General features: G+C 52.7%; 14 protein-coding genes across 22 annotated transcripts; 6 read left to right on the top strand and 8 right to left on the bottom strand.

The window, feature by feature from the left end:
* Positions 1–165: 165 nt before the first annotated feature.
* On the top strand, positions 166–3,842 carry KVP17_000631 (uncharacterized protein; the record flags this gene model as incomplete). Of its 3 annotated transcripts, XM_068515320.1 has the most annotated exons (2): positions 166–1,642; positions 2,188–3,842. In XM_068515320.1, 2 exons carry the CDS (start codon positions 166–168, stop codon positions 3,840–3,842), a joined length of 3,132 nt encoding a protein of 1,043 aa, XP_068376703.1. The 3 variants fall into 3 exon arrangements, with proteins under 3 accessions (XP_068376703.1, XP_068376705.1, XP_068376704.1); XM_068515322.1 differs by lacking the exon at positions 2,188–3,842 and having other exon boundaries at positions 166–1,719; XM_068515321.1 differs by lacking the exon at positions 166–1,642 and having other exon boundaries at positions 2,289–3,842.
* An 11-nt stretch (positions 3,843–3,853) lies between these two features.
* KVP17_000633 (uncharacterized protein) lies at positions 3,854–8,726 on the bottom strand (the record flags this gene model as incomplete). Of its 3 annotated transcripts, XM_068515326.1 has the most annotated exons (3): positions 3,854–4,468; positions 4,497–8,546; positions 8,574–8,726. In XM_068515326.1, 3 exons carry the CDS (start codon positions 8,724–8,726, stop codon positions 3,854–3,856), a joined length of 4,818 nt encoding a protein of 1,605 aa, XP_068376709.1. The 3 variants fall into 3 exon arrangements, with proteins under 3 accessions (XP_068376709.1, XP_068376708.1, XP_068376707.1); XM_068515325.1 differs by lacking the exons at positions 4,497–8,546; positions 8,574–8,726 and having other exon boundaries at positions 3,854–4,375; XM_068515324.1 differs by lacking the exon at positions 8,574–8,726 and having other exon boundaries at positions 4,449–8,486.
* Positions 8,727–8,768: 42 nt separating this feature from the next.
* KVP17_000650 (uncharacterized protein) lies at positions 8,769–10,856 on the bottom strand (the record flags this gene model as incomplete). The annotated part of the gene is made up of 1 exon (XM_068515357.1): positions 8,769–10,856. One exon carries the CDS (start codon positions 10,854–10,856, stop codon positions 8,769–8,771), a length of 2,088 nt encoding a protein of 695 aa, XP_068376737.1.
* A 106-nt stretch (positions 10,857–10,962) lies between these two features.
* Positions 10,963–11,598, bottom strand: KVP17_000638 (uncharacterized protein; the record flags this gene model as incomplete). Its single annotated transcript, XM_068515336.1, has 1 exon — positions 10,963–11,598. The coding sequence occupies one exon, from the start codon at positions 11,596–11,598 to the stop codon at positions 10,963–10,965; it is 636 nt and encodes a 211-aa protein (XP_068376719.1).
* A 505-nt stretch (positions 11,599–12,103) lies between these two features.
* Positions 12,104–12,846, bottom strand: KVP17_000655 (uncharacterized protein; the record flags this gene model as incomplete). Of its 2 annotated transcripts, XM_068515365.1 has the most annotated exons (2): positions 12,104–12,554; positions 12,581–12,846. In XM_068515365.1, 2 exons carry the CDS (start codon positions 12,844–12,846, stop codon positions 12,104–12,106), a joined length of 717 nt encoding a protein of 238 aa, XP_068376745.1. The 2 variants fall into 2 exon arrangements, with proteins under 2 accessions (XP_068376745.1, XP_068376744.1); XM_068515364.1 differs by lacking the exon at positions 12,581–12,846 and having other exon boundaries at positions 12,104–12,442.
* A 48-nt stretch (positions 12,847–12,894) lies between these two features.
* On the bottom strand, positions 12,895–15,192 carry KVP17_000635 (uncharacterized protein; the record flags this gene model as incomplete). Its single annotated transcript, XM_068515331.1, has 1 exon — positions 12,895–15,192. One exon carries the CDS (start codon positions 15,190–15,192, stop codon positions 12,895–12,897), a length of 2,298 nt encoding a protein of 765 aa, XP_068376714.1.
* A 115-nt stretch (positions 15,193–15,307) lies between these two features.
* On the top strand, positions 15,308–17,898 carry KVP17_000639 (uncharacterized protein; the record flags this gene model as incomplete). Of its 2 annotated transcripts, XM_068515339.1 has the most annotated exons (4): positions 15,308–15,492; positions 15,521–15,889; positions 15,917–17,665; positions 17,694–17,898. In XM_068515339.1, the coding sequence occupies 4 exons, from the start codon at positions 15,308–15,310 to the stop codon at positions 17,896–17,898; spliced, it is 2,508 nt and encodes an 835-aa protein (XP_068376720.1). The 2 variants fall into 2 exon arrangements, with proteins under 2 accessions (XP_068376720.1, XP_068376721.1); XM_068515340.1 differs by lacking the exons at positions 15,308–15,492; positions 15,521–15,889; positions 17,694–17,898 and having other exon boundaries at positions 16,002–17,669.
* Positions 17,899–17,951: 53 nt separating this feature from the next.
* On the top strand, positions 17,952–18,791 carry KVP17_000656 (uncharacterized protein; the record flags this gene model as incomplete). Its single annotated transcript, XM_068515366.1, has 1 exon — positions 17,952–18,791. One exon carries the CDS (start codon positions 17,952–17,954, stop codon positions 18,789–18,791), a length of 840 nt encoding a protein of 279 aa, XP_068376746.1.
* A 65-nt stretch (positions 18,792–18,856) lies between these two features.
* On the bottom strand, positions 18,857–19,984 carry KVP17_000660 (uncharacterized protein; the record flags this gene model as incomplete). The annotated part of the gene is made up of 1 exon (XM_068515372.1): positions 18,857–19,984. The coding sequence occupies one exon, from the start codon at positions 19,982–19,984 to the stop codon at positions 18,857–18,859; it is 1,128 nt and encodes a 375-aa protein (XP_068376751.1).
* A 55-nt stretch (positions 19,985–20,039) lies between these two features.
* Positions 20,040–20,937, bottom strand: KVP17_000642 (uncharacterized protein; the record flags this gene model as incomplete). 2 transcript variants are annotated; one of them, XM_068515347.1, is made up of 2 exons in its annotated part: positions 20,040–20,745; positions 20,774–20,937. In XM_068515347.1, 2 exons carry the CDS (start codon positions 20,935–20,937, stop codon positions 20,040–20,042), a joined length of 870 nt encoding a protein of 289 aa, XP_068376728.1. The 2 variants fall into 2 exon arrangements, with proteins under 2 accessions (XP_068376728.1, XP_068376727.1); XM_068515346.1 differs by lacking the exon at positions 20,774–20,937 and adding an exon at positions 20,756–20,766 and having other exon boundaries at positions 20,040–20,712.
* A 70-nt stretch (positions 20,938–21,007) lies between these two features.
* KVP17_000654 (uncharacterized protein) lies at positions 21,008–21,592 on the bottom strand (the record flags this gene model as incomplete). The annotated part of the gene is made up of 1 exon (XM_068515363.1): positions 21,008–21,592. One exon carries the CDS (start codon positions 21,590–21,592, stop codon positions 21,008–21,010), a length of 585 nt encoding a protein of 194 aa, XP_068376743.1.
* A 42-nt stretch (positions 21,593–21,634) lies between these two features.
* On the top strand, positions 21,635–22,129 carry KVP17_000644 (uncharacterized protein; the record flags this gene model as incomplete). Its single annotated transcript, XM_068515349.1, has 1 exon — positions 21,635–22,129. One exon carries the CDS (start codon positions 21,635–21,637, stop codon positions 22,127–22,129), a length of 495 nt encoding a protein of 164 aa, XP_068376730.1.
* Positions 22,130–22,168: 39 nt separating this feature from the next.
* Positions 22,169–23,038, top strand: KVP17_000657 (uncharacterized protein; the record flags this gene model as incomplete). Its single annotated transcript, XM_068515367.1, has 1 exon — positions 22,169–23,038. One exon carries the CDS (start codon positions 22,169–22,171, stop codon positions 23,036–23,038), a length of 870 nt encoding a protein of 289 aa, XP_068376747.1.
* A 141-nt stretch (positions 23,039–23,179) lies between these two features.
* Positions 23,180–24,229, top strand: KVP17_000659 (uncharacterized protein; the record flags this gene model as incomplete). Of its 2 annotated transcripts, none has more annotated exons than XM_068515371.1 (1): positions 23,180–24,229. In XM_068515371.1, one exon carries the CDS (start codon positions 23,180–23,182, stop codon positions 24,227–24,229), a length of 1,050 nt encoding a protein of 349 aa, XP_068376750.1. The 2 variants fall into 2 exon arrangements, with proteins under 2 accessions (XP_068376750.1, XP_068376749.1); XM_068515370.1 differs by having other exon boundaries at positions 23,192–24,229.
* Between the last annotated feature and the right edge of the window lies 1 nt (position 24,230).

Below are 24,230 nucleotides of genomic sequence, written 5' to 3' on the forward strand. Positions count from 1 at the left end.
GTGTGGTATTGAGCTACGTGCCGTATACTGGATGCGCTTCTGACGCCGTATCGTTGTGTGTGGGCCGACAGTCATTATTGACTGCGAAAGATCAGCCACCCAAGCGTCCACCACAAACAATCATTAATCTTCGCTCCAACAGCAAAAGCGGCATAAATAACAAAAATGGTTACGTACCATGACACAGTTCCCGCGCCACTCTCTGTTAGAGTGGACGATTTGATCCAGGCCCACAGGAAGCAGTTCCAAAAGCCCTTCGTCAGTTTGGAGTTTTTCCCACCTAAGAGTGACTCTGGGTTTGTCAACCTCGTTCACCGTCTGGGATCGCTTATCAGGGGTGTCAACCCTCTTTTCGCAAATGTAACTTGGGGTGCTGGAGGATCCACCTCTAAGAACAGCCTCGCTCTGTGTTCTGTGCTGTTGGACCACTACAAGGTAACTCCGATCTTGCATCTGACCTGCACGAGCAGCTCCGCGGAGGAGGTTGGTCAACTGTTGGACGAGTGTCGCTCCAGAGGCATTAGGAACATCTTGGCACTCCGAGGTGATGCGAGCCAGAACGAGCCGGAAGGGGCGATGATGTACGCCTCAGACCTTGTGAAGCTGATTAGAGAGCGTCATGGAGATTGGTTCTGCGTCTCGGTGGCCGGATATCCAGAGCGTCATCCTGAATCGGCCACGAAGACCCAGTGTTACGAGCGCCTTCGAGAGAAAGTCGAATGCGGCGCGGACCTCATCATGACGCAGATGTTTTTCGATGCTGAGGCTTACAGGAGTTTTGTCGATGAGATGCGCGCGATAGGAGTTAAGGTGCCAATCATCCCTGGAATCATGCCGATCGTCAGCCATGATAGTTTCGATCGGCTCACGTCGATGTGTCCGACCACCACTGTGCCTAAAGAGCTCCTCACTGCCCTCAAGGAGGTTAAGGAGGACACCAAGAAGGTAGTTGAGTTGGGCATCACGACGGCAACGGCCCTGTCCGCTGCTCTGGCTGCCTTGGGCCCTGACGTCACTCCAGGCCTCCATCTGTATACCATGAACCTGAATCACTCGGTGATGGAGGTCTGCAACAACCTGGTGGCTGGTGGCGTGCTCCCTTCACCGGCTGACGTAGATGACTTCCGGGCTTGTGGGTCAATTGAGATCGCAGACCTGATGTGGCCTTACTCTAGGGGTGAAGCTTTGCTGGCAACGCCTGTAAAACGCCTTGAGTCCTGGGGCGGCGTTCGCACCGTGGAGAGCTTCGTGGGAATGTTGAAAGCCTACTGGGCCGATCCCGTAAGAGATATTGGACTGCCATGGCTTGAGGAGCACGTTCCCAGATCATTGCATCTGGATGTCGAGCGCCTATTCCCGTTGGATTTGCTTCCCTTGGCATGCTTCCCTCTCACAGATGATGGGACCTACTGTGTTCAGTTCCTCTGGCCTAAAGATCGTGACTTCAATCGTGTCATGTATCAGTGTCTCACTGACGCCAGACTTCACCCCTCCTCACTGCAGGAAGATGGATGGATTTGTCAGCTGGGACCCGAACTGCAGGAGGGAGAGGCCAACGTAAGCTTCACCAGGTCTGGCTGCCAACAGTGGTGGGAACGGCTTCAGAGTATCATCTCGGAATTCGCGGGGAAGGAAGTTGCGAGTGAGATCGTCGCGAAGTACTTCCCGTTTGTGTTGGTGTTCCGAGGGGGATTTTGCCTGTCTCATCTGCAAATCTAGAATCCACTGATGCACAACTGATGTAGTCTACGTCTCAAGTGTCGCTCTGCAGATTGTAGGGTAGAGCAAAATTTCACAGAACAATGAAGGATTCAAGATGCACTGATAAGTATGATTGAAACCACGTGTTGATCAAGCATTTTCTGTTGAATTTGCACCCATAATAAAGGAGGACACCATAGTAACAGAGGAAAAAGGCGGACGAGTGAGAAACGTTTGCAGTTGTAGATGCGTCCTGGGTCTAATTAGCCTAAAATTCGTGATTCTATCGTAATGGAGCTCTGGCAGTCTGTCAGTGTGGATGTAGGTTACCGGAAAAGTCACGACAGCTTCACAGAGGGCCTGCTGGCTGCTTTCGGACGCTCTCCATCGCAGTGCTCGCGAGCAAAACTACAACGGGCCTTCTCTATCTCGGTGCAACAGCATCCGACAAACCCCATGATGGCAATGGGGTCCTACTCTACCCAGACGGCAGCATCTATATCGGGGCCCTGTTAGGGGGCCGCCGGTCTGGTAAGGGCACATTCGTGGATGCTTTAACTGTTTACGAAGGGAACTGGCTCAACGACATGCGTCATGGAGAGGGCTGCTTTTACTTCCGAGGACTGATTGGCGCGGGTAGAGCCTATCGCTCCCAACGGGCCGGTGAATGGAGCTTCGGTCGTAGGACTCGTCTCCAACGCTACGAACCATCAACTCGTACGTCTTGGCGGGACATCTTCGACCTGGAGGGCCAATTGAAGTCCTCTAACTTAGTCGCCTTGCCGGAGCTAGGTACTCCCTCCTCTGTAACGGATGAGGAACGCGTAGATATGCCCTCTACGGCCACGACCGTATCTACTGATGCTTTACCGGACCCTTCACTGGGCGTTCTTTTGAAGGTTAGTGGGTATTCAGAACTAGGTTCAGTTGTCGACACCCTCGACTTGAACGCACCAGAACTTCTTCCCGCCTTAAAACGTCACTACATGTCTACATCCGACCTACAGGCCCATACTACTCATTCGAGACCGTGGATTCCTTTGGAATACCGAGACCTCGCCACTTATTTCGTGCCCCCTGAACAGATCGAATTCCATGGACCAACTCGGACGTGTAACTGTGCCTGGAGCTGTCAAAAGAACACCTACCTGGCAACGTGGAATGGCACGCGCGTGGTAGTTCGCCTATATCTTGGCACCCTCCTTGACCATGCCAAATGGCTACACTACGTCAGGACGTTACTCTCTCTGCGCGTACCCAATGCCAGCATGGTGCTTGGTGTCACGCGATTCTCTCACTGCTTGCATGGACTAATCATCGAGTTCGACTCGGCTCCTTCGCTGGCACAGATCCTCTACGGAGACACCCACGAATGTGTCGAACGGCGGCCGCAAAGCGTGTTTTCTGGCGCAGTGTTCGATGATGAGGTCTGGTTAGCCTGTGAACACGTCATTGCCATTTCGCCCGAACTGCTAGAGAGTTGTTTTGGGCTGAAGATGCGGCCTTTACCAACGGAGTCGTCTCCAGCACAAGTGGATTTCTCCACTCTCAGAGGATCTACAAAGCGCCTACTGAAAATAGCATCAGAGATCTTACACAATTATCGCTACCTCAAGGCCAGGATGGTGAACGCGTCCCCTATCGTTCGATCGGACACCAGCAGCCTGCACCTGGCCAACGTTTTCCTTCATGACACGTTGAAAGTGGGTGTTCTGGGGAAAAATGGCGTGGAAGAGTGTTTCTCACCAATACCCCTCCCAAATCTCACACGAGGAATCTGTTCTATTTGTCGACAAGTGGTACAGAATCCAAGAGGGCTCACTGCGACATCCTTTTCGCCGTTCCGTGATAACCCCGCGGAAGACAACGCTGCTATTAGGAGTATGGTGTGGCAGTTGTTGACATCCAAGGAGCCATTGGGTGGACTTTCCTCCACCCAACGATTCGGACTCGAGACCCACTTCCCTGATCTCGGAGCTCTCCTCGCTATAGATGCGCCGACAGTAATACAAAACCTGTTGACGGCGCTTTCGTCGCCTCACCATTCGTTGGCCGAAGTCCAAGCTATCATGAACGAAACAGAATTTAAGATGGTAACCCGAGCTGAAGAGGCACTAGAGCAATTCCTTTGGGGCGTTTGATTGTGAAAGTTTCAACAGGCATCAAATGCTGGATGCTGAGGGTAACCAAAACAAGGGGGAGACTCGCCGTTGTGCTTGCAAATCGCTCGTTCAAGGAACAGACGGCAAAATGCACCCCCCGAAAACGTCAACGACCCGATCGGACTTGCCTCATCCGCCATGTCCAGGCCTCCAAGATTCCTGTGAACAGTGTTGGCTAAAGAGTACCGGTGCATCTCCTGTGGAGACATGGCTGTCGACTTGAAGGGTAATGGCTTCGTGAGGATGCTCAGCGCCTCGAGTGACATCTGCAGGTCGTCGTGGAAGAGGTTGGCTGGTTCAGGGCCGAACAGGTGGCTGTGCTTCGCGACGGAGGCTTCGCCGTCAGCCCATCCCCAGACGTTTCTACGAACAGCGAAAGGCTGAGACAAATCGAACTCGGTACATCGCCATGAGAGCTCCCCAGTAACAAAACGAGAGAGGATGTCCTCGAAGTCGTCAAAGAGTAGTGGGACGCACCTAAGGGCAACACGGGTAAGCATACAAGCTCGCATTGACTCTTGAGGGATCCCCTGATTGGGAAGTCGAGTCCGAATGAATGACGATAGAAGTCGCGCTGCTTGATGTCTAATTGACACCGTTTCGTCCTGCGTTATCAAAGCTCGACATACTCACGCTTAACGCACTGACAACCCAAAGATATACCAAAAGTGAAAATTCGCCAGCGGTGGTCAAGGCAGCCAGGAGTCTCTCTTTCACTGCGGGAGGAGCGTCCTGCCTTCCAAGGTTGACGATAAGGTCGTCGACCTCGGCGGTGGGGTTCCGGAGAACCAACTGGAGAGCCAAGAAGGGAATCGCAGGGTGGTGTTTGTGGGCCTCGATGAGGCCTCGCAAGCTCCCGGCCTTGTCGAGGGCGGGGTCATACCCGCCGGAGCGAACGGCGAGCTCCAACAACGCCTCCAAAAGCCTTGCCGTTCGGCCTCTCCATCTGAAATCCTGAAGGTGATGAATGCAGGAAGTGTCGTCAAGCAACCGCACCGCTGCCAGCAGCTGCTCGTCGTCAGCTTCAATCTGGGAAAGAAGCCCAGTAATTCCGGCGTGGTCTTGGGTTCTAATGAGTTTCCTTGTCAAGACTCTGACAGCCACCACCCTCGTCGGTTCGAAGGTGAACGCATCCACGTCCTTGACAACGTCCAACTCGAGAACCTCTGCCACCAGAAGCGCTACCAGTCTTAAAGGATCGTTGCGACTCTTCTCGATAACCGATTTAACGCACTCCTCCACACCAACCAGATTGGGAGTATGAACCCTCGACGCCAACTCCAGAGTGGTCAACAGGAGTCCTTCTCGCATGTTATCATCTATCGGTTGAGTCATGGAATGCTCGAGATCTGAAACCCAGGAGAACACCTTGTCGTCTCGCCACGCAGCCATCACCATGTTCGCCACGACTCTACTTGCGAAGATCCTCACTTGCTTGCAGGCGGATCCCAGATGCCGGTAGACCACGTCGCCGATCGAAAGGTCGCGGGCGGCCACCCATGACAGTCTCGAGAGCAACTCGAGGGCAGTGAGAAGAGGTCCGAAATCGTCGGTAGCGAATGTTTCGGCCAACCATTGAAGTATCGCCGGGGAGGCCACCACAATCTCCTCGATGTGGCGACTGCTGTAAGCGTCAAAGGCTATCTCACGGCGCCGGGCAATCGTTGAAAGTTTGTGGTCCTCGGCCCAGACTTCGGCGTTCGTGAAGTGTATGTGGGGTGACAGTCGATTAATCACCGCTTCAAAGAGAAGGTTGGCGCTGTTCCGGCAAGGCCAAGCAGGATGCTTGAGATGACACACAGCCACACTCAAACAGCGGTCTAAATATGCAGCAGTGGCATCTGTGAGCCCTCGTGATCGACAGAGGGCTCTAAGGAGGTTGAGGACGTGCACACGCGCATCTATTTCTGCAGGGGACGGTTCTGATGTCGGTACGTTGACGGTCAAGGCAAGCAGTGATTCCATCAACGCGCAAGTTGATGGATACGGTGGAATCTCCACCACCAGTAGAGGCACTGCAGCCTGACACAAGGACAAACTTTTACGCAAGGCAGGCGGAAGAGGAAGACGGGAGTTCGGTTTGCCAGTAACGAGGTCTGTGAGCGCAGTGAGCGCATCGCCAACAACTGCAGCCTCCCAGTTGGATTTTCGAAGTCTGCCGGCGAGGACGCGAATCGTTTCCGTGAGGCACCCGACAACGCCTGGATGACGTGAGGATAGCACCAAATTGAGGAGACTGAAAAGAAAAGCGTGCCATTCTGGATGGGTCAAGAGGTCTAGAGCCCCAGCCTGGACCTCTGAGCAGTTACATACCGGTGCTGCCTTCAAAAACGAGCCTATGAAGACCGCAGCCTCCTTAAGCGCCAGCCACGACCCCACCAACGACGCATTCTCCTCATGTTCATCCTCATGAACCAGGTGGCCCCTGCAGTCCACTGATGCCTTGCTTAGAAGGACAGAGTCCACTCCGGTAGACAGCGCTGCGAAAACGACGCTCCCGAGATCAGACATTATGTCTCCGACCTTCAGCAAGGTTTTTCGCAGGTCCTCTGGGGAGCGGGTGGGGACAACCTTCTCGGTTAGCACAGTCAGCAGCCGGAACCAGCCGTGAAGCGTACTGCCGGGCTTTCCAAGTAGATCCACGCACTCGTCGAAGGAAGCAGCTGACAGCTTGGCCAGTCGAGTTTCCACAGTGGTCAGCGCCTCGTCCCAAAGCCCATCCTGGGCGCATCTCCCCACGAATTCAGCCCCAGTCACGAAGTCGGTACTTCTAACCGATTCCATTAGCAGGCGACCAGTTCTATTGGAGGATTCCACCAAAGCGGCGGGGACCTTGGCACAGTCGATTACTCTACCTACGGAGGCGCGTGAGTGGTCCCAGCTCGATAGGGACCAGTTCAAGAGAACGCGTAGGCGCGTCTCTTCGTGCAGACAGGAGATCTCGACGGCAAGCGGGGCCACGGCAGGCTGCCTGATACTCGGCCTGTATGGTCTCACTCCAAACAGAGCGTAAATTAGCGCCAGTGCCTCGAGTACGGATTCAACTCTGTCCGGCGGGGCTCCAGGCAACAGTTGCTCCATCAACACTCCCACCGAAAGCTCCACATGCAGAATGATATCCCTCATGTACAGGGCGTCAGAGATGGAAGGAGGGCGTACCTTCCCAAGACGAGCAGCAAACTCGGCGTCTGAGTGGTAACGAGCCTCTGAGGCTGCCACGTGTCTTTTGTATTCCTCCGGCTGACGGAGGAGGAGCTCACAGGCCACGTCGAAGTCGCCCATCCGTGTATGGCTTTCTGCAAAGGCCGTTGCTGTCTTCGTAATGGAAAATCGAGCACGCTGAAAAACATTAACGAGGAGATTTCCTAGCCACGTTCGCCGTTCTGGCGTCTCAGACTTCATGCAGTACCGCAGCGTCCACAGAAGCATAGCTCGAGTTCTCTGGTGGAGTGGGCTCGATGTGGCTTTGTCGAACAAGGCAGTCTTCAGCACGCAGGAGGAGATCTCCTCGTCTAGAGAGCTCGCACCCAATCTGAACATCGCAGGTGTAATTCGAGCAGTTGGCAGGACGAGGACGTCCTCGTCCCAATGGGTCTTTCCGCCTTCCATAAGGAGGAGCACCAACTGTGCTCGAACTGGTGACCATGAATCGAAATCCTCAGCGAGGAGCGTGGTTGCAAGGTCAACAACAGCCTGTTTAACTCTGGCCAACGGGGTGAGGATTGGTTCCACACGTCCTGAATTCAGCGCAGCTGAGATAACAGGTAACAGTTCAGATTGAAGTCGAACAGGATCTTCGGATGTCATTGATTGGTAAATCAGCGACAGGACACAACCAGCTCGCTGTTTCAGTGGAGAGTCGCACAAGGCGACAATGTTTTGGCAGAACTCAGAGGGCAAGAACCCTACACTTTTGGGGTCCCGCTTCAGAATCCTCTCCATAAACGTCAGCTGCAGCTTCAAGGGAGCGTGGGTCAACACAGTCACTATGACTGCCTCGGCCCAGCCGTGGAAAGCAGCAGTCTCAGCGGCCGTCTCAGCCAGCTTCGACGCCTGCCCGTTAACAGTGCTAACAGGGGACAACGACAGCGGAAAGGCAAATCGCAGAAGGACTTCTCGGACGTCCTCACAGCAAAGCTGGCCTCCATGGAGGAGGACGTTGGTAGCCGTTCGCAGAAGCACATATCGGTGCCTCACGGTCAAGCACGCAGCTTCAACCCGGCCAAGGTAGCTGATGCAGCTCGCCGCAGCAGGCTTGAAGCTCGTGATGTACGCGCGCAGCATACTCATCTCAGCGGAAAGTGGAAATCCGCTTGGGGACGTTAGGATGCCAAGGACCAACGTGGGGTACATCATAGCATAGACATGACTCATTAACGTTAGGATATCTCGTGGAAGAGAGTCGTCTGTTCGAAGAATGGAATCCAGAGTACCGTCATCATTCTGACCTTCGAGGTCAACAGTGACATGTTGTTTCAGCAGACTGACAACCTCATTCGCCTCCTTGTCTAGGGCGTTGACATGAACGGACGACTGAAACAGGGCGAAGTACTGACTGTACACGTCCAACGCCAGTCTGTGAACCTCCCCGCACATCAGGGGACACACCTCTAAAAGATACATACCGCATCTTGCCTTCGTGACGGCGTCCAAGAACGAAGAGACCTCGACGGACACAAATGTCTGTTTTCAGGCCGCATCACTACCTACCTCCATTCGAGTAGACCACGCTGTCATGTTAACATCAGCAGATCGCACATGTGCAAGAAATCGTTCACGTTCTGCCTTCGACTTCTCCAAAAAAGACGATTGCGCGACGCAGTCGAATACATGGTGGAGATAATCCCCTTCCAAAGGCTCCATCACTATTAGCGATTTTACCCTGACAGGCGTTTGACAGGTTAATTACATCGTCCACCGAGGGTTCATTACATCGTGCTCCTCCAGCCAGTCAAACACGTCGGAGAGTTGCCACCTCTTCTGAAGCTCTACACTGAGGGTATTTCGCAGAAAGGTAGAGTAGAGAAGCGCAAACTCCTCATCAACAGTAGCAGCGACCTTGTCGAAGTAGGCACTCAGCAATCCACTCACGTAGTCTCCGACAACTGGAATGTACCTCGATGGCAGGCAAATACGTCGCATTCGGAGGTTGAAGAGTGTTGTATTCACCAGCTTCAGCTTCTCTAGCACCTCATCATCGTCTGTGAGAAGTACGAGGACCAAGACGCCTAAAGACCAAATGTCAAGGGCCGACCCTACGTTGTGTCTGAAAAACATGCTGGGGTCGGAGGTTCCGAAGTAGAAGTCCTGAATCAGTGCGGGCGAGTGCATTGTGACTGGATTCAGAGGACGGTACCGCATGTGAAGAAGGACCGGGCTACCATCAAAGTCCATCCTCAAGGAGAAGAGTCGTCGCATGTCCGAGTCCACAGCGGGTTCATGTCTAGTGGGCATCGAGTCGGGCACGTGGTCTCGACTGGCTGCCCGGACGAAGACGTCGGTAGGATGCAGGTCCCTGACGATCATTTGGTGAGAGTGGTATTGATGTAGGACACGCGCAAGGTATTTGATGACCCCTAACAGCAGTTGTGATCTGTATGGCAGCTGAGGTTGGCCAAACAGAACACGTATTGGAATCCATTGGGCCTCAAATGCAACTTGGTTGGCCAACGTCAAGAAGGGAAACTCTATCCCCTCATCCTCGCTTTCGATTTCATCTTGCGATGGGCAGCCCTCCAACGACACATCAGAGTCTGACATTCCCACACCCGACGTAGACCGTGGCAGCTGGGGCCCAGCGCGATTTCGTCGATGCGATCGGCAGGTCGCCCAATCAGGGCGAATGTGTCCTGCATCGTGGGCCAGAAGTAGCCTTTTGAACCTGGATATCAGCTCCCAAAAGGTGTGGACGGCATCGAGTTCGGTATCTTGATTTATGAGCATGACTTCTGAGAAAGGCTTCTGCTTCGACCACGAGCAGCATTGCATCATACGGAGCATCGTTCGGCATCCAAGTTCCACGGCGTTATAGGTGTCCATGCGTAGACGGAAGAACATACGAAGAGCAGGACTAAGCATGTCCATTGCTCCTTTGTGGTGCTTTTTCCTGACGTAGAACGATGGAGGGGGAATGCTGACCAAGATGTAGAACAAGTGTGTGATGGGATCAACATAGGAGAACCACAGCAGTTCAAACGGCAGCACCCCAAGGGATCCGCGATCTAGGAAGCCTTCTGATTGTAGATAGTTGAGTTTCAGCAGATGCAGAAGGACGCTCACGCTGTTATTAGATACCATTAAACTAATGGCGTCCTTCATTAGCCTCGTCGACTCCCCAACGACGAGCGTGCTGGACAGCCGAGAAACTGAAAAGCTGAACCGACGAGCCTGATGCCAGTCCTTTAGCAGGTGCTTCATTCTCCGAGTGCATTTGCAGACCTTGAGGCCCTGGGCCGTCGCTCGGCAGGGGTAAATGTGAACGACATCGGTAGACGAAAATAAATTATGTCGGGTGACTTCTTGAAGAGATTCGAGGCGAACCTCAAGCGGCAAGCACTCCGCCTCCTCCTCGAGGAATAAGAATAGCCGAGTTGGCCAGCCCACCCACCGTACGACGTCATTTCGGCCTGAACGGAGAATATGTCCTGAGGTCACGGCCCTCACCAGATGCATCGATATCAAAAAGCAGCCTTCAGCAGCCGTGAGGCTAAGCTCTTGGACGAGTTCACGTAACGCCTTTTCGCAATCCGGGAATGCTCCGCTAGAGAACCATGAACTTGCCGAGCCTACGGGCGTCAGCTTTCGTGTCATCAGATAGCCAACAAGCTTCTCCCAGGCCGCTGCGTAGTCTGACAGCTCAGTCGGGGAATCGAGAGCGAAGACAACAGCCTTGGAGCGGACTTCTACGACCCAGGTAGTGCCGCTGGACTGGATGAAGGCTTTCTTGGCATGTGATGTGAGCAATGATTGGTCCTGGGTGACCGTAACTGGCATAAAAGCCCAAATGCAGTCACGAACAACACTCTAAAAACGCGCTACCTATACATGGATTCTCTAACCAGTTCATTGCAACACATGGGGGGCTGAATACACATGGGTGTCACCCCGAGGCCGCCCTTTGTAGCAGCGACGTCCGAACGAAGTCTCGCATACCATCTCCGGCTGCACCATTATCCGAGGACAACAGATCTGCAGCCTCTCCACCGTTATCCACGACACCTAACAAGTCTATTCCCCCGCAACAGGTATATATGCTGAAGGTGGTGACGGCGCCGACTGCGCCGCCGATGGCGACGGTACCGCTGCCGATGTCCTTGGCAGCCTCAGTGTGGGTCTGGGCGGTTGTGGTGGTGGTCGTGGGGGGTGGGAGTGAAGTGGTCGTGGCCTCTGGAGTTGTCGTCGTCTCCTCAGTTGTCGTCTTTGGAGTAGTCGTCGTCTCCTTTGTCGTCTTTGGAGTTGTCGTCGTCTCCTCAGTTGTCGTCTTTGGAGTAGTCGTCGTCTCCTCAGTTGTCGTCTTTGGAGTAGTCGTTGCTATCTCAGTTGTCGTCTTTGGAGTAGTCGTTGCTATCTCAGTTGTTGTCTCTTTAGTTGTTGGTGTAGTCGTTGTAATCTTAGTCGGTGTCGTCGTGGACGTTGTTAAATCATCATGTCCCTGTACAAAACAGCTTACCTTAGAACGAAAGTAGGGATCTTCATAGCAATCCGCAGTCTTGCACATACCTCCTATGTTAGCCATAACATAATCAAAACAGCCATTCCCTCTGTTTGGAGATCCAATAACGCAGTCTTCGCCTACACATCTCGCAGGAGTTCCATCGACCCGACATAATAAAGGAAAGAAGTCCTGCTTGTAATAACCATCCATCTGAGCCTGGTAGCAGTTAAAATCGGCCCCGGACCAGTGTAAGGTGGAACAGAGAAGACGACATCGGGTGTCATTTGTGCTAGGGCTGATGGAGTAGCAGTCGTCAGGCTTGATGTACAATCGAGGTCGAGGCCCTAGCATCCCATATGGGATCGCAGTGGCCATGGAGCACGTTTGAAAGGCCTTCGTCGTCCCACTTTCTTCACGCCTCCCTCTGAAGGCGAAGCTCGTTTGGTAAGCATAAGCTTCGCCAGGACGATACCTAACGTCAATGTTGTTGTTTCGCGGGAATAGGTGTATTGACGCCGCAACAGTAATAAAAGTCGGCCACAACATCAATAATCAAATTTGGAAGGCTTGCATAGATGTGAATGGCTTAACGTGATTCTTCTGATGTATCGGAATCAGAGTTGTCTGCATGGTCTACAACGAACTCTGCTGTCACGTGGAACGCATGTCGGATCGTTGGATTAAAGGGGACGTACTTCGCGATTCCCTCCGTCAGAAGCGCTGCATTCTGAGGAGGACTGCTTCCTCTATGCAGATTAAACCCTGAAGAAATGTTGACGACGACAACAGTGTCAATCCCCTCCTCATCCGCGCACCGAAGGTTGTGAATGTCCAGGACCTTGGCCAGTAGGAAGCCAGTCAGCAACAGAACACGTCGATAAGCCTCCAACTTCATGTGTCGGACAGGTCCTACAGTGTACACCATTCCCTTGTTCAGCGGATGTTTAGGTGTGTAGCACTCACGGAAGATGCATAAGCAAACGAACCCCTCAGGTGCGTTGGGATCAATGCAGCCGAAGGTGGCCCGAGACAGGAAGCTGTGTGCAATGACGTCATGCCTTACTAAGGTAGGTCCTCAGTGACTGAAGTCACATCAAACTCGGATACTGACTGGTTGTAAACAACAAGTGGTCTCACGTGTCTCCGACAGTGCCATAGAAAATCTCTGTACTGCTCTGTTCGTTGACCAGCAGCCAGCAGCTCCCCCTTGAACAAGGAGTTGAGTCCCCCTCCGCCAACATCGAGGTTGGAGTTGCCAGGGTTGATATAGCAGTGACTGTTGCTGGGTTGGAGATGTACCAGACCCTTGAGTTGCGTCAGTTGAAACATTCTTTTTCCTCAAATCAGAATTCAGAAACGTGAAGATTGGCATTCAGTTTAAACGTGCACTTCCAGATACGCATCCACAAGCTGGATGTCACACATCAGTCGACTAATCATCGCACGTCTTTCCGCCGCCAAGAAGCCTGTAGTAGGAGGCAGCTTCACTTCTTGCGTCGCTGACGGCGATCCTCGCCTACCCAAAACCACTTTAGGCATAATGTCCAGTCTCAGCTGCTCGCTAATGCTGCGCAGAGTATCGGGGTCGGCACTGGCAAAGTCCTCGCTGGCAGCAGTGAGGGTCGTGGTGCACGCCTGCAGCTGTTGGCGCACAGCGACACGATCGACGATGTTGAGGTCGGAGGAGTCATCATGTCCGAATCTGGTGACAACTGCTTCCATTTTTTGCAAAACGACAGCCAGTTTCTTCGGAACGTCATCCAACTCCGGCTGATTTGTTGGTCTCGGCTCCCATGGCATGGTGCCTCCTTCAGGAAACACCCCAAATGAGATGAATCGACGACGGACCAGCTCCTCGACGGATAGGGCGGGTCGTAGCTGCACAATGGCTGATTCGTCTTGCAAGCTGCAGCCCGTCAGAGTAACTCCAACTCGGGCCCCAGTCAACCAACTTAGCCGATCTGACTCAGGGAATCTCTCATCCAGAAGTTGTTTCAGTGGCTTCTCTGAAGTCAACGCTCCAACCACCAGCGCATTCAGGAAATACTCTCCTGTGGTCCATAGGTCGAAAGGAGAAGTCATGAGCGCCCTCGTCAATGACCAGTAGTCCAGTGCTTTACCACCAATGTTGGCGAGGAAGGCGGTCCAAGTGAGTTTGAGAGAGTCACCTATGGCTTCGCGTCGCTGTGGAATCCAGGCCTCCAGCAAGTCGAATGCGTGGGCGTTGATCAACGCAGCTTGCAGTCCCCAGGCCTGCGAAAACAGCTGCAAGCTTTTTATGGAAAGTCTTGTGTAAGCGTCCACAGCAGCAGTCACCATACCCAACCGAGCCAGCTCGAGGCCAGCCAACAGCAGGGCTTGAGATGTGTATTCTTGCGACAGCCTGAAAAACAGGGCAGACCTGGTCTCGCCGACTGTGGGGCTTAGCAGGGCATTCAGCACGGCGAGCCTTCCGCCGGTCCTGTCTATGACATCGTAGTCTATTGTTCGGCCGAACGAAAGTTCAATCATGGCGGTGGTGGAGCTCTTCTCCGTGGCGAGACTTGCAACGAGTAGCTTCTTGTAGTTATCCGGAGGACAGGTCAACAGAGTCGAAGCCGACACACCCTTCAGCAACGCCACCAACAGCTCCTGTTCGAAATCACCAGCGCACCAAGAAGGCTCAAGCCACATCGCTAACAGCACTGATATACGAGGAGCGAGGCCCAAGGTGACGAGAGCTTCGTGCTGCACACCTTCCAAGGCAATAATTCCGCCATCAGTAAGGTACCGTCTGGTAATCTGCGCAAGCAAAGCTGGATCGAGACCTGAGAGCATCGATACCAGCATTCGGCACCAAGACAAGTCAACATGGCCTGAAAGGAACTCTTGACGTGCCGGAGCGAATACCTCTCGAATGGACTCCTCTGATAGAGTGGCGCGGTTGAAGGCGTAGGTGCCTAAGCAAAGGAGGATGGTCGCGTAGTCGTCGTTGTCGAAGAAATCTGCCCTCCGCTGCATCAACGCAATGGCACGATCGTAAGCGCCCAAGAACAAGCACGACGTCAAGGAGACACCTGTTAGCGACTGGCATAGGCGCCGTAGCACCGCGCATCTGCCGGGGTTGGTTTCCCGAAGATCAGAAGGGAGAGAAATGTCGTTCAAGTCGAATCTATCGATGAGTAGAGCAAGCATTTTGGGCGACGTGTTGCTTGAGAGGTGAAGGGTCCAGGCACACAGAGTCACTGTGATGAGTTTCAGCGTCATTGACGGTTGCTGCGCAGTTAGTTTGAGCGCCACCGTCTGCAGTTTTGTTAATTGCTCCACTACAGCCTCAGAAAAGGGTGCGCCAAATACCGATCCTTTCAGCAAACTTCCCAAACCAATGAGTGGGCAGGAACTGGGCAACGCTTGCAGTTGCTCCCCCAGTTGAGACAGCATATCCGGAGCTCCAAGCATCGTTAACACTCGGTCCATTAGGTCTCCCGTGTGTTCGTCGAAGACTACACCATCATCCAGCAGTTGTTGGCAGCGAGCAACCCCTTGTCCCTTCGGCAACGCTTGACTCTCGGCGACCGCCGAGACAACACGGGCCATCGGGAAGTCTGGGGAGTCGGGCGCCACCTGTCCTAGAACGTCAAGCGCGGCTTGGAACTCGAGCCGATCTATGAGGTCCCAAGCCTCCTCAATTGACATGCCTTAATAGTCATTTCTCATTTGCCAATCACTCATTCGACACCAATTTCATTTGTGACGACTATCAAGGAAAAACGTTGCGCTTAGCTTAATTGTCATCATTTTTTTCGGATCGATGAATTTCATTGGATGTTCAAGTGGCTCGGGTGCTCCTCGAGTTTTTGGGACTTGTGCCGAGTTCGGCAATGGGGACATGATAACCCTGAACACTGACCATTTCAACCAACCTGGCCGGATCATAAAGATTAGGGACATTGTGGTGGGTGTCGAGCCGTCGTGGATTATTAACAAACGACGAGCGTGAGTGATGTGGTGGTTTGTTACCCAGTGAAGCTGAAGCACCACCTGTAGCCCACCCTGCAACGACGTCCGCTTCTCCAAAAGATGGGGATATCTCACCAGAGAATTTAAAAGCCAATCGAGATACCTCACGTGCCGAGGAACAAAGAAGACTCGAGATTTTCGAGTCGACCCGAAACCAGTCTCCGTCATCGCCCCCCGCCCACGCCTATGACTCCTTAGCTCAGCCTATGCCCCAAAGCCTGCAAAAGAGTACCGAGAAGGTGGATTTGCTTAAAAGCCTCCTTGGGGACTCAATTGCTAAAAGCCACGGCAAGGTTTGCCCTGGGCTGGGTCACGTGAAAGTCGGAGCTGAGGGGGATGAAGACGCTCTACCCCAGAAAGTGATTAGCATTTAGTTAGATTTTGCTGCTCTCCCATATAGTTTACTTGTGTGCAAAAATCAGACCACAGCGACACTTTCGTTGACCATTTTAGTTTACGTGAAATCACCAATAGAGGCAACAAGGATGACGGTACTGTCATTGGAAGAGCTGATGAGAATTCTTCTGCCTCTAGAGGCCAGATCTGACAGTCCAACAATAGACACTGAAGCCGCTGAAGTCCTCTTTCAGAAATCTCTGCCACTTGTCGAGGGCCTTGAACCGAAAGTAACGAAATGCCTTCGAGACTTCTACGAAATCGACGTACCAAAACTTCACAAGAGCGACGACCGGACTTGGAAGTCGGTGAGGGCTGGTAGCTTACAAGAGAGACTCCAGAAATTCTCGGTAATCCGCGCTCCCCTTCCAGCGACCGTCAAAATCGACGCAACAAAGACGCAGTTCCAAACGCTACACTCTGCTCTCGTAGAGGCTGTCAAGGACCTGTGTCGTGCTACCGCGTGCAAGTCGCTAGCAGGTACTCGGAAACGAGTTGGAATTTGCGCGAAGCAGCAGTGGGATCCGATTGAGGCAGCAGAGGTCGAGACAAAACTTGGAGAAGGGGACGAGTCGTTCGTTTTTGCGCTGCAGAAAGCGGCATTCTGCGTGGCCACATACCACAGGACCCTCAGAGAGCCGGAGTCTGCTGAATGCGCCCTATCGGAGATTCAAGCGGTGTTACACGTTTTGAACGGTTCCCCATCCTTGGCGTTTGACTGCCTGCTGAAAACCTACCCTTCAAGTCCGTGGGCGGCAGCACTGTTGACCGGCCTCGTCCTCACCATGGGTAGAGACCCGTCTGAAGCCACCTATTTCGCTTCCGCTGGCCTCGACGCGATAGATATCTCTGGACCCAGCTTCGAACTTCACACGCTGCGCAGTCTCGCGATGCTTGTGCCTCGGGGTCCAAACCTGTGCGTGAGCAGTTTGTCTGCTGCGCTGGACGATGCAGAAACGGCGTTTAGGCTTCGGCCAGACGAACCCAGCGCGGTGGTTGCAAGAACTTTGCTTGGATTTGAGCTACTTGCGCGAATAACATCTCACGAGGCGTTCGTGGGGGCGTCAGACAAACGCCCTGCACTCCTCTGTCTGAGGGACCACATGTTCTTGCCTGAGAATTGTGACATCTGTGCTCCGGAACGTATCTGTCATGCGTGTGCCTGGCTGGTGCACCGTGAATTGAGGCGTGGAGTCGACGGTTGTCTTGAGGTGGAGGAGAACTCGCTGACCATGCAGCTGTTGGCGAGGTTCTGCTTTGATCCCTCAACCGAGCTACGAGAGATGCCCCGAGACCCGGCCCTTGCCCACCTACTTACATACCTCCATGCCGTCGAGAATGGTGCCCAGGATTTGGCCAAGGACCACACCTACAGAGGCGTGGAATGGTTATGGGCATTGACTAGACACTCGAAAAAGAAAGGCCCTGATGTGACTGCTGCTTTCGAAAAGGCACTGTTTGCGTTATCTGACCTTTCCACTCCCCCACTCTCGGTCTCTGTGTTGCAGGCCTTCCACGCCAACGCATTGGCCCGGCTGAATCTCTGGGATTTGTTACCTGCGCAGCTTGACGCGCTAGCCTTCTCAGATCAACACTTGAATGACATCATTCTGCCACGGTTTCTACGTGCAGTGGAGCTTGCCATACAAGGCAACCACCGCACCTCGCTTGAAGAGCTCAGCTGGCTACTGACAGAACGACCGACTGATCTGGATTTCCTATTGCTGGGCGCCGCTGCTGCTTCGGCCACATCGTGAGTTACGTAAGCCCTTCTCACCCAGCGACGCAAACATGGCCGTTACCTACCTCCGTCGTCTCTGCACCATTGACCCACTCTCACGTCCTGCACTGATGTTACTTCGGTCCGTACAATCGAAGCACGCCTTAGTGTTGGATCCGTTAGATACGTCTACCGAGATGGTTACAGTGGGATTGTACCCTCAGACCTCGCACATGGCTGGGTTGGTTCCCTTGTTGTGGTCATAAAGTCAGCCACTGAACATTATGTGGATTTTTGCAATATTCATTTCGTTGCGTCAATGTTACTACAACTTCTTGGACTGCTAGTCTCTGCTCTGTCCATCACAACTCTCCCGCCCAACGTTGTGGTCTGGATCATCACTCCGACCCACAGAGATCCGCGTCGATACGCTGATTTGGCCGGCATCGCGGCTGGTTTCCATGAACACAGAGATAATATTGTTTGGGTGTTGATCGAAGATGCTAAGGAGAAGGATGAGGTTTTCGAGAAATTCATAGCGAAGGAAAACATTCCCTACGTGTACCTCGCCATCCCCAACGAGGTACCTGTTTGTAAAGGACTTACTGCCAGAAATAAAGGTCTTCAATTCGCTCTGAAGAACGCCAATACGGACAATCGTAACTTTTTTATCATGGCTGACGATGACAATAGGTTCAGCAGCCGGCTCATACCCTCTCTGGTATCGCAGACGACAAAAGTGGCTGTCTGGCCTGTCGGGAACATTGGATACGGAATTTCAACCCCCCTCCTTGACGCTTCCGGCGAAGTATACGACTTCTTTGATCATTACAGGCGAAAATGGTCACTTGACATGGCTGGCTTCGGAGGAAGCGTCAATTGGATGTTGGAGACCAAAGGCGTGGATCATTGGATGCTCAACAGGTGTAGTGCAGGCCAACAGGAGACCATGTGGGTTAATCTCTTCGGCTTGAAGCCCAAGGATTTCGTTTGCCTCGAGAAATGCACCGACATTCTCGCCTACCATACAAAGACAATGAAGTACGCTAAGTGGCCAATCAAGCCCAAGACATGGGCTGAAGTTTTTAAATCAGCAACCAACTTGAGGACGTTGGTTGAATCTTACGCGGAGTACCAGATAGAATTACCAGAAGTATAAATCCTATTACCTGCGAGAATTAGCACAAGGTGATATAGCATTACCAGCGACGTAAAGAAATTACACTAGTGAAATAGATTCTCCATGCTCTCTTTGGTGACGATGCGTCGAATGCAGTCAGCCAGCAGCGTAGAGATGCTCAGCGTCGTAACCTTTGGACAGTCACCATTCTCCAATTGAATTGAGTCAGTCACAACCACCTCTTCCAGTGTGCTCTCTGTTATACGTTTCTTCGCAGGTCCAGAGAGGAGGCCGTGACTGGCGAAAGCGAAAACGCGTTGTGCGCCCGCCTTTCTGAGTTCTCTGGCCGCTTCGCATAGGGTTCCAGCAGTGTCGATCATGTCATCCACGATAATGACATCACAACCTGCCACGCTGCCGACGAGGTCCATCCTCTCGATTTCGTTCGCCTTGCGACGTTGTTTGATGATCATTGCGATTCCACAATCAGGCACCCCTCGTGAAACGAGGCCCTCCTGGAACTGCCGAGCTCGATACACGCCTCCAGCGTCGGGTGACACGATAACGACATTCTTCAGCCCCTTGGTAGCGAAGTAGTCCTGACCAATAACACTCGCCTCCAGATTGTCTACGGGTACTCTAGGCCCAAAGAACCCCTGAATCTGCCCGCAGTGCAAGTCAACAGAGATTACGCGGTCGACTCCCATGGCTTCCAGCATACGGGCCACATCTGCCGCTGAAATCGGTACACGAGACGAAAGCTTGCGGTCCTGTCGGGCATAACCATAATAAGGAATCAGTGCTGTGATCGACTTCGCACTGGCTCTGCGTGCCGTGGAGATCATCAGCAGCAGCTCCATCAGATTCTCATTTACAGGAGGGCTCGTAGGTTGTATAAGAAACACATCCTTACCCCGACAAGAGGACTTGTACTGCAGTCTAACCTCCCCGTCAGCGAACCGCTTTACCTGGGAGTCACCCAATTGAATCCCGAGACGATCACATATTTTCTTGGCGAGTGTCGCGTTCGAATTCCCGCAGAAGACTATAGCCGACTGAAGATCACTGCGAGAGAAGGCCGCACGTTGAGCGAAGTCAACATCCGATTCTCCATGACGCTTCTTGACAGCATGTACGTCGAACTTATGCGCCTTGCCATCACAAGCAACTACAGGCAAAGGTACAGCATGGGCAATGCCAACCTTGACCAGACGTGTCAACACCGGTAGCATTCCGTGTAGAAATACAGATAAATACGAGCGCACACCCCACAATTCTCACTGATTTTCAATACTGTGAGTGTTCTCTGACAGTCTTAGCCAGTTGTACTCGAAACCCTGGCTCTTCTACCAGCTGCAAGAACGCAGCTCTCCTTTCTCGACAGCTGCCCAGATTCTCGTCACACAGGAGCTGGTCAACGAGACAGTCTAGTTCCGTTTTGCCGCTAGCACCAGAAAAATGACTCTCGAGCGGGTTGTGTGCAAAGCTGCGTGCATGGTTTCGGAAAAAACGCTGGCCGTTGCTGTCGGAAGACAAGCTGTCGTTTGTGGGAAATGCCGGGTTGGCCTCTCGCATTGGCCTTGTAGACTTGCCATTGATTATGTCGAGGATTTCTTGGCCTTGGCGGGCCCCCTCATCGACATCTATGAAGCTATTGCTCTGAACGCTCCGGATTAGGTTCGCCAGCTCATTTCTCTCACTGCCAGAGGCGAGCCAGATCCCAACAATCTTAAACTTCGACTGACTAATGGGACGCCGGTAGAAAACGAACTCCTCCTCTGTGCTTACGTCCCAATCGTCAGTGATGTCATCCACCAGGTTGACTGTCGTCTTCTGATTAACTACAATCAGACGGAATTTGGACTCGGGTGAGAGTTGTGGCTTTGTGAGGGCGTCTGCCACCTCGGGCTTATGTGGAACACCCGTCTCGTTCCTAACAATACCATCCGCAGATATTACTCTGGGGTTCTGCGATCTTTGTCCCGGTTGTCGTCTGAGTTTACAGAGACTGCATCACCCACTCCACAACGTACAAAGAACCTTCAACATCAGAGCGGAGCCACTGTGAACTCGAAGCGCTCCACACGTAGACGCAGCAGTGCGCCCCTCTGAACATTACTCTCTGGACACTACGGTCAGACTTTCTAAGAAGGTTCACAGTCGCCCTATGACAGAGAGCTTCCATAGACAAACGCCTGATTTACAGTATAATGCAGCCTTGGCTCGCGAAAGTGAGTGTTGCCAAGTTTAAACAGTTAACCTCGAAGCGTTCTGCCCTGGCCTGTGAAGGGTTGAAATGCTGCCAGCGGCTCCGATTGCTCCATTCGCTCCTGTTGTCTCAAAAAAGCGGCTGAATGATCTTCGCCTCGACACCCACTAAAATGGTTCCCACCGCTGATACCTGTTGGGGCAGGACATCTCAGCAAGTTTTTGAACAGCTTCCAGGACCAAACCGATCCCAGAAGTGCTGGAGCGAGCAATCCGAACCACAAAACCACCTGCAATTCCAGCGACCCTGACGTTATCGTATCAAAGCCCGCCTCCCTTGTGTGGGCCGGTTGCAACAACACAGAGGTGTTGACCAACCCCTGGTTGACAGCGAAGAACGCTGAAAACATACAGGTGTACATGAACACTCGAACCGCAGACATGTCGCAAGTCTGCTTGTCTCGAGTTCCGTAATGGTACACGCCAAGGAATACCATGTTCAACACCATCAGCAGCTCCCCTGTCAGGAGAAGAAGCGTGTAGAAGGTGCCTAAAACCCACAAGAGTGGTACCATACGATCCAGCAAGCGACATGCCTCAGCATTGGGCACGACTGTGCCTTGGTTTATCATGCTTAATTTCGAATTACGAAACTGTGAAAACTTCTCACCCAGATGCTAAACCCGGAAACCGAAGCAGAAAAGAAGCTTCGTGACATCTCCACCGTCGTAGAAGACTGCGCTGAGAGTTTTAGTGATGTCGCGGTGCACATCGAGAAGTGGGGGCCTGTAAGAGCAGGCCCTGCTAGCAAGCGGCCGAAAAAGCTGCAAGCTACTATGAGGAAGCTCTTGAAGCGGCTAGGACGGATGGAAGTTGTGGCCCAGCAGCCCTCACACATGATGCAGCAGCTTCCGTTGGGTCTGATTCGCCACACCTCAACGGGTCAATCACCGAATCCGTGGATAGCAGAGTTGTTTGACATTGGAGTCTTCGAGAACGACGCTGCCCGCGGTGAGCTGTTGGCATTGTCGTCATTTCACCAAACTCTACTATACAATCTCCAAAGTGAGTGTTTTGTCAACAACGTCATAATAGATCGTGGGAAGTCATCGAAGAAACCGTTGCCTCCAAAGAGATTAGCCGAGGTGAAGAAGGAAATTGGAAAATAGTAGTCATACTGAGCATAACAAACATTCTTCTTTTTTAGCATGCTCTCCTTTTGGTATTTCCCACTGTTTTTGAGTTTGACTCTCGCGGAGCTTGAGGTTCTCAACCATGGCTTCTGCCTAGTGCAGGAGGAGTGCGGACCTGACGCCCCTGCCGTCAAAGGTTACATCACCGAAGGCGGTGTCGAATTCATTCGAAGAGGCGAGGTTCAGACGGAAACCTACAAGGTTGACTGTTATAAGCAGCCTGGGGTGGCTTCTGACGTGCCGGCGGATATCCTTTGCAAAATTCCGGTCCCTAGTTCGACTCTTCCAGGATCAGAGTGGATATTTACATGCAGTGGCCCTGCCACCTGCGACGGATTGACCCCGGTGGTTTGCAGTGAGACCGAGGGTTGCACCGTCGACATCGCCTCCTTCGGCCCTCATTGTCCGCAGATTCTGGCCACGGATCCGCTGCCTACAGCCGACGCTTGGTGTGTACGAACTCCAATCGAGCCCATATGTTGGTCTGGATCCCTAAGATCAGAGTGTACTCCTTCCGTGGATGGTTGGATGCGCATACAGACGAACCGAATCGAAGCTCTGCCTTCCAGTACTTCCGTTTTCCGCAGGCCTAACGGCCGTGTTTATGAGACCCACCACACCGAATGCTGGGGTATCGAAGGCCACCTTAACGGCGTGCCCTGCGCGTCTGTGCCGAGAATACCGCGGCGACAGCTGACCATCAATTCAGTACCCCTGCTGTCATATTTTGTACTCACGTTTCTCACCCTCACGTTAATAGGCGTGTGTGCAGGCGCTATTTTCGTGTCACGAGTACACTTCATATCTCCGACTGCTTGCGACTTGAGCTACCGTCGGGGATTCCCGCAAATCGAGAGGAGAACCGCGCTTAGGTTTCGAGTGTGAGAGCGTTGTGTAAACAGTTTTTTATGTTAGTAATCATATCGAAGCACTGTAGACTTGCTTCTTGCAGAGGATACGCTCAAAGCTACGCACGTTAACCATGCCCTCGCCTGAGGTTTAGAACGGAACTTGTGAAACTGTAGTATGCATACATCAATGTTTCCCAGCACCCACCAAACCAAATTCTCCGACAAAGTTGCGGATGAGTTGCGGAAAAATCACCGACTTCCCCTTTCGGACGAAATCTCCCATGTCTACGGATACGAAGACGATGACGAACCTCTGCCAAATACTCAACGTGGGTCTCAAGAGCAGAGTGCGCACACAATGAAACTGGAGGTTCTTACCCGTGAGTTATCTCTGGCTTTGAGCGCCAAGGAGATAGAAATAGAAACGCAACGAGCTGACATCAAGTCAAAGGCGGCCCAGATAAAGGGGTTATCTGAAGAAATGGTTGCCCTACGGACCTCAACAGAGCAGGTTGACGTTGAGAAGCGCCAGACAGAGGAGGACCACCAACGAGAGGTACTCGGATTAAAGCAGGCTTTAGCTGACCGCAATCTTGAGTTGGACCAAATGAACAGCCGTCATCAGCACAATCTTCGAAACCTCATGAAGGAGGTCGAGCACGTGCAAAGTATCGTTGACCAGTGTCAGAGAGATCTGGACCTAAAGACTTCAGAGATACGGCAGTTACAGGCAACTGTAGACGAAGGCGAAAAGTTGCGAAGTAGGATGGATGATAGAAATCAAGAGCTACAGCGCCAAGTGTATGATGCCGAACAGCGCTGCGCTTCGCTGTTGGACCGAGTCCAGGCCTTGCAGGAAGAAAATGCCTGTGGCACTGTTGCAGAAATCGCCAAGCTCAGAGAGGAAGTGGAGGGGCAGACAGCAAAGTATGCGGAACTGGTCTCAAGCCTGAAACCTCAGGACCTGGTACCTCAGGATCTGGTTTCTACTACAATGGATTCTTCAGAGCCGGCACCCGCCGTCGATACAGCCGGCTTGACATTCCACGAGAAGATTGAAGGGCTGAAGACCTTCGCAAACGAGCTCAGGCAAGTGGCGAGGCCTCCCCTGAACTACGAGGGCAAGGCGAAGCTCGCCGAGATAAGACACAAATTGACAGCTGCTGAATTCGCGCCGACAGGGTCGTTTCAAGAGTTTCTTGAAGAATATCAGCGGCGACGGTAAA

The sequence above is a fragment of a genome (genome assembly GCF_019968985.1).
Source record: "MAG: Porospora cf. gigantea B chromosome Unknown PgB_NODE_22_length_68024_cov_120.959, whole genome shotgun sequence".
Lineage (NCBI taxonomy): Eukaryota > Apicomplexa > Conoidasida > Eugregarinorida > Porosporidae > Porospora > Porospora cf. gigantea B.